We start from the raw sequence: 11,826 nt of genomic DNA, 5'->3' as shown, positions 1-11,826 counted from the left end.
GATGGTGGAAGCAGAGAGAGAGAGAGAGAGAGAGAGAGAGAGAGAGACTCTCCTCTTCTTTTATTTTTTATTTTTTTTTCCTTTTTGTCTTTTTTCGTGGCTGGCAACGGATCGCAACCCTCAGTGTCGCGCCCGTACCGGACCGGGACCGGCCACGGGATCGCAACCCTCGGTGTTGCTCCCGCCCCTCGCTCAGCCAGTGAGCGGCCGGTCTGTATGTGGGATCCGAACCCTTGGCGGGAGCGCCACCGCGCTTCCCAAGCGGCGTACTATAGCAGTGCGCCACCGGGCCGGCCAGGAGTGGTGCTTTCTTTGATAGAACCTTCAAGTGGTTATGGCTGGATTCCAGAAAGCCATGGTGTCCCCCATAACAGGAATGCATAACATGCTAATTTATCTGGAGTCATTTTTACATATTCACCCTGTATCTTTTCCTAGGAGAATTAGATCTGGAAGTTACAGCCTGTTATGTAAAGTATTGTGCTTCCTTTTTTCTTCCTTAAGCTGTAGTCTTTTACCCTAGAAATTTTGGGAATGCTCTATTGGTGTCTAAATTCCTTTACCGAGTTGAGATTTTCTACCAGGTGTTTAACTATTCAGAGCGTGTGCTGTTTTTTCCTGAGTACTTTCCAAATCTTTTCCTTTTCCTTTTTTTTTGTCCTTTTTTTGAGACCGGCCGCACCACGCTCAGCCAGTGAGCGCTGTGAGTGCACCGGTCATCCCTATATAGGATCCGAACCCGCAGCGGGAGTGCTGCTGCGCTCCCAGCGCCACACTCTCCCGAGTGCGCCACGGGCCCAGCCCCCAAATCTTTTTCTTCATTGTCATTTTTCTCCATTGATACCCATACTTCATCTTGTTGCCCTTTTTTCAGCCTAGGAAGAACCCAAGACCTAGAGATCAGCAGTACTGGGTCAAGAGCTACTTCAGCATTAGGAGAGTTGTCCCAATTTAGAGAGAACCATTTATTTTTTTAAAGTGTTGTCTAAGGGGGGCCAGCCCGGTGGCGCACTGGATAGTGCGCCGCTTGGGAAGCGCGGCTGGCGCTCCCGTCCGAGGGTTCGGATCCCACATACAGACCGGCTCCCGCTCACTGGCTGAGCGAGGCGCGGGAGCAACACCGAGGCTTGCAATCCCGTTGCCGGTCCCCGGTCCCCGGTCCGGTACGGGGGCAACACTGAGGGTTGCGATCCGTTGCCGGACACGGGGAAAAAAAAAAAAAAAAAAAACAAAAAAAAAAAAGTTGTCTAAGTCTTGAAAGTCAAAAAGAAGGCTTAAATGTATCTATGATTTATTTTCTAAAAAGATGACTAATTTTTTTCTTTTTTTTTTTTTCTTTTGGCAGCTGTCAGGTAGCAGGGCTCGAACTCTGGACCTTGGTGTTATCAACACCATGCTCTAACCAACTGAGCTAATTGGCCAGCCCTTAAGGATGACTAAGCCCTTAAGGATGACTAATTCTTTATCCACATCAGATACCATGCAAATACATTCTAAGTGCCTATTTGAGTTCTCATTCCCTTGCAAGGAGGTTTAGGTTGCCAAAGACGTACCAGACTCAGACCTTTAGTGAGCGCTTAGGATTTGCTCAGAAGCTCATTTGAAAGGAGCTGACCTAAGTAAGGTGTGGATCTGAGATTTAGGTGTGGACATTTTGAATTACTGAGGCTGTGTGACTTGGGGCACTTTAAAACTATAATTAAAGATCAAGAAATGTCTTGTGGTTTCCTCCTTTGCCAGGAAGTTTACGGAGGCTCTTCTTCCTTGCTGACTCAGTGATGGGATTACTGAGGGGTGGAGGTGGGGAGTGATTGGGGAGTGGGGGGAGAAATGGGGTGCTGATGGGAGACTGCTTACTTGGGTGAGCCAAGAGCACATACGTAACTTTCTCATTTGCCATGCTCTCTAGGTGTGCAAAGGCCTTGGGGAGTGGGATTATGGGGTAGGGGCTAGTTTAAAACAAAAACAAAATCCTTTTACTTATATGTCCATAGCTGAAACTGTTTAGCAGCAGTAAATACAAGCAACTAGATTAAGATCTACTAGACAGGATAGCCTGTGAATTCCTATTGATCTAATCTGGGCTGTCCAACATGTAATCGTTTCACAGAATTCTTAGCATGACAAATATTCTACCTTGGGACTATTTGTTTAGAATCCAGTGAACTTGAAAATCCTCTTCTGTAAAAAAAAAGTAAATACTACTCTTGATTAGAATAGTCACACAACTTTGTTTTAGAGATTAGAGAAGGGGTAGCTACGGTTTAACATGGTAGCCTTGGAATCCCATTGCCTTGGCTGGGATTCAGGCTTTGCCCTTACTTCTTTAAATGTGTTTTCTCAGTTATAAAATGGGAATGAAAATAACAATACCTAAGGATAAATTCCCAGTCATAGAATTAACCTGTTAAGAAAACCCTTGTAGTGCTTTATAGTGTGTCGCCACTCCACTTTTTTGGGTTGTCTTCTAATGTCAGCCTTGTCTAAATGGTTGTTCCTGTGCATTTTGTCCACGTCAGTAGTGTTGGGACCTTGGAGTGTTTCCTAGCAAACCATTTCATTACTCTTTCTTTGTTCTTCTGTTGCCCATAGCCCAAAATCCTTTGATATTTCTCTAAAATGTCACTTGGATTTCTCTTTTTCTTTTTGCTACAAACAGAGATCTTAAGTATACAGTTTGAGTTCTGACAGGTGTGCACACCCATGAAGTCCTCATCTTGTTCAAGATCTGCAAAGTACATTTCTGTACCCCAGGAAGTTCCCTCTTGCCCCTCTGCAAACACCCCACTTCCATCACTTTCAGATTTCTAGGGTCTAGATTAGTTTTGCCTGTTCTTGAAGTTAATATAATTGAAATTTGGGGTCTGGCTTTCGCTCACAATGTAATGTTGCTGCAACAATTGTTTTCCATTTTATTGCCAAGGGATATTCCATTGTATGGTTATGCCAGGCTTTGATAATCCATTCTCCTGTTGATGATATATTTTTGGGTTGTTCTCAGTTTTTGGTTATTGGGATAAAGTTTTTATGAATCTTCCTTCTGTTTCTTTGAATATACGTATAGTGTGGTTAGTGTCTCCTCTACCCTGTGCCTCAGCAAGCATCTTAATCTCTCTGCCTCAGTTTCCTCATCTGTAAAATGGTAGGTTGGGAAATAATTCAGTGTTGGAACCAGCATTTTTTAAAAAATGAAACAGGCTGGCTGGTTAGCTCAGTTGGTTAGAGCATGGTGTTAAGGTCAAGAGTTCAGATCTCCATACAGGCCAAGTGCCAATAAATCAATCAATTCAAATAGAATAGAATAGAATACAAAATTAGGTGAATGACATGGAACTGTACACAGTACAGCATACATGTAAAATACTTATGTGTGTGTGTGGATCACAATATAAAATGTATTTGTTAAGAATTATAGGCAAATCAGTTTGCAAAGCACTGATTTGTGTGAGCTGTTGTAAGCAAGAAAGTTGAAGTGAGATTATTTAGTAATATGTATCTCTGCCCTCAGGGTGTCTAAAACAGCAATGTTAACAATGACTTATGTAGTGCTTGCTATGGGCCAGGCAGTATTTTAAAAGCTTTCCATATAAAATCATATATTCCTCACAACCATCCTGTGAAGTGGGCTATTACCCCCGTTTTATAGATCGAGAAGCTGAGACATTGGTTATACTTCTTGCCCAAGGTCACAGAGTTAGAAAGGAAGGGCCATGATTTGAACCTAGACAGTGCAAGTCTATGCTCTAAACCCCTACTCCTGGGGAAACAAAGAGGTGAGTAAAATAAATTAAAATGTATGTGCAAATGCAAATTAATAATTATCTAATTAATATAACAATCCCCCTTTTATTGCAGATATGAGAAATGAGTGTTGGACGTCGAAGAATAAAGTTGTTGGGTATCCTGATGATGGCAAACGTCTTCATTTATTTGATCATGGAAGTCTCCAAAAGCAGTAGCCAAGAAAAAAATGGAAAGGGGGAAGTAATAATACCCAAAGAAAAGTTCTGGAAGACATCAAGCCCTCCTCAGGCATACTGGAACAGAGAGCAAGAAAAACTGAACACACGGTACAATCCCATTCTGAGCACATTGGCCAACCAGACAGGGGAAGTATACGGGTTTTCCAATATAAGCCATCTGAATTATTGTGAACCTGACCTTAGGGTCACATCAGTTGTTACAGGTTTTAACAATTTGCCGGACAGATTTAAAGACTTTCTGCTGTATTTGAGATGTCGAAATTATTCACTGCTTATAGATCAACCAGATAAGTGTGCAAAGAAACCCTTCTTATTGCTGGCAATTAAGTCCCTCACTCCACATTTCGCCAGAAGGCAAGCAATCCGGGAGTCCTGGGGCAGAGAAACCAATGTGGCCAACCAGACAGTGGTGCGAGTCTTCTTGCTGGGCCAGAACCCCCCGGAGGACAACCACCCCGACCTTTCAGACATGCTGAAGTTTGAGAGTGAGAAACACCAGGACATTCTTCTCTGGAACTACAGGGACACTTTCTTCAACTTGTCTCTGAAGGAGGTGCTGTTTCTCAGGTGGGTGAGCACTTCCTGCCCAGACACTGAGTTTGTCTTCAAGGGCGATGACGATGTTTTTGTGAACACCCATCAAATCCTGAATTACTTGAATAGCTTATCCAAGAACAAAGCCAAAGATTTGTTTATAGGTGATGTGATCCACAATGCCGGACCCCATCGGGATAAGAAACTGAAGTACTACATCCCAGAAGTTGTTTACTCTGGTGTCTACCCCCCTTATGCAGGGGGAGGTGGGTTCCTCTACTCGGGTCACCTGGCCCTGAGGCTGTACAATGTAACTGACCGGGTCCATCTCTACCCCATTGATGATGTTTATACTGGAATGTGCCTTCAGAAACTTGGCCTCGTTCCAGAGAAACACAAAGGCTTCAGGACATTTGATATCGAGGAGAAAAACAAGAATAACATTTGTTCCTATGTAGACCTGATGTTAGTTCATAGCAGAAAACCTCAAGAGATGATTGATATTTGGTCTCGATTGCAAAGTGCTCATTTAAAATGCTGAAATGTATACAAACTGAATTTTGCGTAGAAAGGCATATCTTGAACAGTTCCCATGTTGTGTTCTCACGTTAGGGTAATTTCTATGTTAAACCATCAGAATTGCCTTTATAAGTAGTATGCATTTGAGGGCCTCTGAACCTTTCAGTTTGGTACTTTTGTGAAAAAGAAGACTAGAAGATGATAATTTTTTATGGAGGATACTAGCTAACGACCATTATTTTCTAATTTGTCTCCCCTTCTCATCCAAAATTATAAATTTCTAGAATTTGACTGTTTTAAGTTGTTGGGTTTTTTTTCTTTTTTGCCTTCCTATGTGATAATATTTCTACTTCCCCATTATAATGACCAATTTATCTGTAATTCAGGTGTTTATAAACCTATCGGCTCTAAAGACTGTTATACATGATTGAGTGGTTTTCACTGAAATGGAATTACACTTATTTTCATGTGATTTGGATGAATTTTAAAAATTGTCCAGAAAATTGACTTTTGTTGAAATTTCCTGACACCCCAACAGTATTTTTTTTATGTTAATATAATTAATTTTGCAAAATGAGAATCACTGAGCGACACTCATCCAGTTTATCTCGTTGTGGTCTTATGGTCGTAATAAGGAGAGAGAGAGTAATGTTTTTTACAGCTGGTTTGCTGGGTGGTATCATATTGTTTTCTAGTTTTAGTATTTGAAAACAGTGAATATGATTCCATAATGGCCAACTGAAGATTGAATTGCCCCTGACAACCGTATTGGGTTTGTGAATTTTCAATGTGGACCAAGAAAGCATGAGTAACTTTTGAACCTGAAGTGAAAAGATTCAAGTTGCAAACCTTTTCATACGTGATTTGTCATTTTAAAATGCTAGGATTCTGTTCTTTCTATATTTTCACATGTTGCTTATACAAAATTATTATTCTTAGTGATGCTTCACTGTCTCAATGTAGAAGTGCCTGTGTTTTTATTTATTGTTCAAATCAAAGACCAAAACATTTTCTTAAATATATTTTGTGTAATATTTTATTTGTATACAGTGTTGTTGATAAAATATTTAACTAGAGCATGGTATTTTAAATGTTAAGGTGTAACATAACGTTAAATAAAGCTAACTATTATTTTTGAATTTAAAAATTTGTCTTTTGGAGTATGAGCTACTAGAGTTAATAAAATTCTGCCAAACTATGGCTTGTATGTACTATCTTATAACATGCTTTCTTGAAATATTTTTGTGTTTTTAGAGATGAGGATTCTTATCAGATGCAATACTGGGAACTGTAAAAAAGTGGAAATAAATTCACTGTATTTTTAATTGTCGTGTGTAATAACTCATGATCTCTTTTTGTTTCCTGTATTCGCTTACATTTTCCTTAAAGAGGCCATTTTTCCCCAGAAACCATTACAGTAATATTGAACTATAACTTTTTTTTTTGTCTCAGTGGGTCATCTGTCTTAGCATTTAAAAATCTCAAAAATGCTTTTCTGCTTAGAGTCTTGAAAAGAAGTGTGAACATTTATTTATTTATGCTTCCTTTTTCAGTGAGTTTCGATAGTTTAATTAGGGGATTGCACCGCATCGTAAAGACTGTATTATCCTGAGCCATTTCCATTTTGGGGTTTGTAGCCACAATGATGAAATATGGAGGCAGCCTTGACCACTCAAGTTTCTTTCACAGACTCAGGTTGAGAAGAAATTGCTAATGTTCAATTAAAAACAAGTAGACATTTGATGAAGCTCAAAAAAACAGAAGGATTAGTGTTAGACAATTAGCAAACTGTCCTCTGCTGCTTGGAATGTTGAGGCCATTGACGAGCAAGTCTGAGGACACTGGGCGGGGGTGAAGACTGCTTGTCTTCACGGGGCCCGTGCCTGGTCTCTCTGCTCCAGTGGTCACTAGCACTTCTCCCAGAGGGTCACATCACCACATTAGGTTTGGAAAAGAATAAAGAAGCTTTAGCAACATCACAGGTAATTGGTTCACGATTTGCACGTGTTCAGATGTCCTGACTATGCTTTCTCGGGTAATAGGTTTAATATTTCTTACAGGAATTCTCTTTCCCTGAGGTTTCAAGTGTCCAGAGAAAGAAGAGATGTAGCAGGTTTTGAAGCAGGTTTGGGGGGCCCCTGGGGGCCTTTTGTGAGCCTCCAGTTGACATGTGTGCTGTTGTTTGAATGAGTCCTTGTTGCTGCTGATGTTAGGGTGAGATGATTTCTTGCTCTTTATTTGGCTGAAGTTCTTGCGTAGAGGTTGCCTGAGCCCACTGCCATACAGTGAGATTGACTTCACGGGCTTTTCTGCAGAGGAATACGAGGTTTTAGAGCTTTACACATGTTTGGGCTCAGTTGTGCTGATTTCGTCCTTAAATCCACAAAGTCCTTTCTTGATGCTCACAAAATGGATTCTCACCTGATCCTCCGTCTCATGGATGTCAGTACCACGAGTCTAATTCATTCGAGAACTCCTCAACAATTGAGGTCTTGGTGGAAACTGGTGTTGTGGGCCTTTTTCATGGCTCCTCCCAAGTCATGTTGATTTTGAGTTTGAAGGTCAAAAAGGCTGAAGGAGCATTGCCAGAGTTTGGACTTTTCATAACCCCCAGCAGGCCTTAAGAGGAAAGAGACAGCTCATTCCCTTCCCTGACCCCGGTTATACCCATCTCCTTTCTTGAGTTGGTCGAGGGAGACAAAAAGAAAGGCAGGAAGGTGGAGGAGCACTTCGTACACTTGGAGGTCGAGTCTAGAATTATACCCAAAGTGTGACCATCTCCTACTTTTCCACTCCTTATTGGTAATGATGTGGAATATTTGATGTTCTGGGTCATCTTGGCCACCTCAAATGCAGAAAGGGAGGATGACTTTATTAAGGCAAAGGATGACTTATTTTCACTTTAGGAAAGCTGAAATGAATGAAGCCTTTACTTGGGCCAAAAGTTACCTTCTCTATGACTTACCTTCTGATGAAAAATACCAGATGAAGTAAAAATTCTTGTTTAGAACAAGAATTAGGAAAATAAATACTTCATGTGCTGGGCTATTGAAGTTATGGGATAAGTTCAGTCTGTCTTTTTTTCTTTTCTGACTGGTAAGGGGATTGCAACCCTCGGCACGGTGTTGTCTGCACCATGCTCAGCCAGTGAGCTAACCGGCCATCCCTATATAGGATCTGAACCCGTGGCCTTGGCGCTACCAGCGCTGCACTCTCCCGAGTGAGCCACGGGGCCGGCCCAGTTCAGTCTGTCTTTAATGTTAATTCTGTATTGATTTTTTTTTTTAATGCTCAGAACGTCTGCCAAATAAAAGATTTAAAAACTGGACTTTCGGGCCAGCCCAGTGGCGCACTGCTACAGTGCGCCGCTTGGGAGCGTGACGGCGCTCCCACCGAGGGTTCGGATCCCACGTACAAACCAGCCACTCACTGGCTGAGCGAGGTGCGGGCGCAACACCAAGGGTTGCGATCCTGTTGCCGGTCCCGGTCCGGTACGGGCGCGACACTGAGGGTTGCGATCCGTTGCCGGTCATGAAAAAAGACAAAAAGGAAAAAAAAAAAAAACACAAAAAAACCCTGGACTTTATTGAAGTTTATAAATACAGGGTCACCTGTGGGTGCCCTCCTGCAATAGTCCCATGTGTCCTTCCTTTCTGAGTCAATCCTACTTTTCAGTCTACCTCCAGGAAGGGACTGTTGGCCGTTCCAACCAATGAGAAGCTTTCCAAGTTGACTTCTCACCGACCCCTGCTCCCTGTGTCTGACCTCACCCCTCCTTCAGTCAGTCCCATCTTTGCAAAGCTGCCTACCTGGTTTCTCACTGTATGTGTTGTATGTGCACATCGGCCTGTTCTTGAAGGCCCAGCACAGACTCCTAGGGCCCCACTTGGCCTACTTAGGTAGACTTCTCAGTTTCACAGTCAAACCCAGCAAATATCCTCCTGTTCCCATCCCCATTCTGGGGAAATGGGTTTCTTTCTGAGTCCCCACGCCTGGGGGAGGTCCATTTTGTAAGAAGTGGGAGGGGTTCCATTTTATGGCTTTGGGTTTTTTTTTTTTGGCAGCTGGCTGGTACGGGGATCAAACCCTGTACCTTGATGTTATCAGCTCAGTGCTCTAACCAACTGAGCCAACCAGCCAGCCTCTCCACTTTATGGTTTCTAAGGTGTATCTCTCCCTGATTTAAAAGGACTGTCCCTTGGCTTCTGAGGAAGGAGTGTGCTGGAGATGTGAGTGCTCCTCATATCAAGGCAGGAGCATTAGTAGCTAAGATCAGTTCCTTTGTCGCTGGGATCAGAGTACATGCTATCTTGCCAGGTCCTTGGTTGATATCTGCCCTGTGCTCAGGGTTAGACACTCCCCCCTACCCCCACCATGTGGGAGCTGCCCCTCTTCTGACTGCCTTCGGGTGAGGCCCCTCCCCTTTATTTACCTATTATTTCCTGTTGGCGATAATTAGAACTGGCCTGAAAGGACCTGGGACAGAGCTGTTTCCCTGTGCCCTATCCTCCACGTTGCCCCCGGGAGGTGGCTTTGGGAAAGGGGCTATGGAGCTTATTCACAAACACCCAACCCTTCCCAGGCAGCACCTCTTCAGCTTCCAAAAATTCCTGGGGTGTGTGGGAAGTGGCCAGGCCCTCCCAGCCGCAGTTGGGCTCTTCCCAAGATCTCCCTGGACACTAGAGGAAGCCACAGCTCTCACCTCCGTCTGACTCAGTGACCCTCTGGGGCTCTTACTTCACCTGTTCAAGAGTTCAAGGCAACTGGTTTGGAATGCCTCATTCCACTTGTTCCACCTCATTGCAAACTGTGGCACAGTAAGGTGTTAACTAACCATTGGATAATTTATACTCTGTGGTGTGGAGAGAGAATGAAGACGCAGGACTTTGTTGGCACGGTGCAAAGATGACAAAGGGGAAGTCTTGCAAGAGACCCAGCACGGGGACAAGGCACAAGTCCTGCCTTGTTTTACCTGTTGGAACTTTTGGGGACCAACATACCTGCTTTCTGCGCCGCAGTCAACCAGCAAGCCAAAGCCTGTGACCTGCTGTTGTCCTGGCTGGTGAGATGGGAGAAACCTAGGTAAACACAAAGAGAGAAAAAAAGAAAACAATCAAATGTGGGTAAACATCAACATCTCACATTTATTTTTCCTCTTGTGGAATATGAGAAATGAGTGGTAGACATGGAAGGATGAAATTGTTGGGCTTAAAGTTGGTGGGAAAGGCCTTTATTTATTTGATCACAAAAGCTTCTAGAAATGACTCACCATGGAAGGAATGAAGGAGGGTGGGGAAGCACTGTCAGGCAAGCTAGAGAACTTTTATGGGCCGAGCCCCGCTGGACTGAGGGCCACCCATCCCACCGGGAGAGCGCTGCGTTGCCCGGCCACGCCTCCAGGGTTTAGCCCCTGTCCCTGCAACTGAGTGTCTGCTCTGCAAACGGGCTAACATAGCAATGAAAAACCCAGCCATGGCAGGTTTTTAACAGTATGGCAGACAGTTAAAAATATTTTCTGCTTCATCCCAGGTCTGTTTTTCTTTGCTTATGGACCAACCCAATAATCTACTTTTCTGAGATTTGTTGGATGAAACTTCCACTTGAAAAACTTGAAATTCGGGCCGGCCCGGTGGCGCACTGGATAGTGCGCCACTTGGGAAGCGCGGTGGCGCTCCCTCCCGAGGGTTCGGATCCCACATACAGACCGGTTCCTGCTCACTGGCTGAGCGAGGTGCGGGAGCAGCGCCGAGGGTTGCAATCCCGTTGCCGGTCCCCGGTCCGGTACGGGGGCAACACTGAGGGTTGCGATCCGTTGCCGGACACGGAAAAAGACAAAAGACAAAAAAAAAAACAAAAAAAAAAACTTGAAATTCAAAAATGATTTAAAAACTTTCAATGTTGAATTTGTTCTTGACTTACAAAAAAGTTGTAAAAATAGTACAGAGAGTACCTGTACACCTCTACCCACTTTCCCGAATGTTAACCTCTTACACAACCGTATTAAAATGGTCAAAATCAACATTGGACCCCCCAGCAATAGGAGATCAGCATTGCTGTAATTCTACACTACAGACCTTATTTGAATTTTACCAGTGTTTTTCACTAATGTCTATTTTCTGCTCTAGGATCCTACTTAAGTTCCCACACTGCATTTAGTTATTTTTTCCTGATCTCCTCCCATCTGTTTCTCAATCTTCCCCTGTCTTTCATGACCTTAACACTTTGGACAAGTACTGGTTATTTGTAGAATGTCCTTCAGTTTGGGCTTGTTTGACGTTTCCTCAAGATTAGAATGAGGTTATAAGTTTTTGGCAAGAGTAGCACAGAAGCGATGTTTTATCCTTCTCAGGGCATCACGCTGGGGTTCATGATGTCACCGTGCTAACGTTGCGCACCGGGTTTCTCCATGGCAAGGTACTATCTTTCTCTCTGTAGTTAAGAAATATCTTGGGACACTTGTACATTTAAAATGTACAAATTATTAAATGAGTTAATGTTTAAAGCCTGGTGAGTAGTAAGTGCTCAATGAATGGCTGTTGCTTTTTTTGTCATCATTATTATTACTGCCTGTGTCCCAGTTCTGTCCCCAGTTTTCCTCCTCTGGTGTTCAGTACTTTTACTGTTTGTTCATTGTCCCCTGCTGTGCATGCTGATCCACCCCAACATCATTTCCTCTCATGAGGGTTGGCTGTCTCACTCAAAGTATCTGTGGTCTTACGAAGGGCTCAGACGAGCTCAGTGCTTCTCAGCACATGGGGTCGGGGTGGGGGAAGAGCCGACTGTTACTCAA

At 43.4% G+C, this 11,826-nt stretch overlaps 1 protein-coding gene across 1 annotated transcript in view; it reads left to right on the top strand.

Moving 5' to 3' along the window:
- Window positions 1-6,366, top strand: part of B3GNT2 (UDP-GlcNAc:betaGal beta-1,3-N-acetylglucosaminyltransferase 2) — a 28,195-nt gene extending 21,829 nt beyond the window's left edge. Inside the window, exon 2 of the mRNA XM_008571091.1 lies at window positions 3,856-6,366. Coding sequence (XP_008569313.1) covers window positions 3,865-5,058 — 1,194 coding nt within the window. The 5' untranslated portion in view covers window positions 3,856-3,864 and the 3' untranslated portion in view covers window positions 5,059-6,366. The remainder of the gene's footprint in view (window positions 1-3,855) is intronic.
- Window positions 6,367-11,826: the final 5,460 nt, after the last annotated feature.

The sequence above is a fragment of the Galeopterus variegatus genome, unplaced genomic scaffold, assembly GCF_000696425.1.
Source record: "Galeopterus variegatus unplaced genomic scaffold, G_variegatus-3.0.2 Scaffold659, whole genome shotgun sequence".
Classification (NCBI taxonomy): Eukaryota; Metazoa; Chordata; class Mammalia; order Dermoptera; family Cynocephalidae; genus Galeopterus; species Galeopterus variegatus.
The sequence above is the reverse complement of the archived record's forward strand: the minus strand, read 5'-3'. Positions and strand labels throughout refer to the sequence as shown.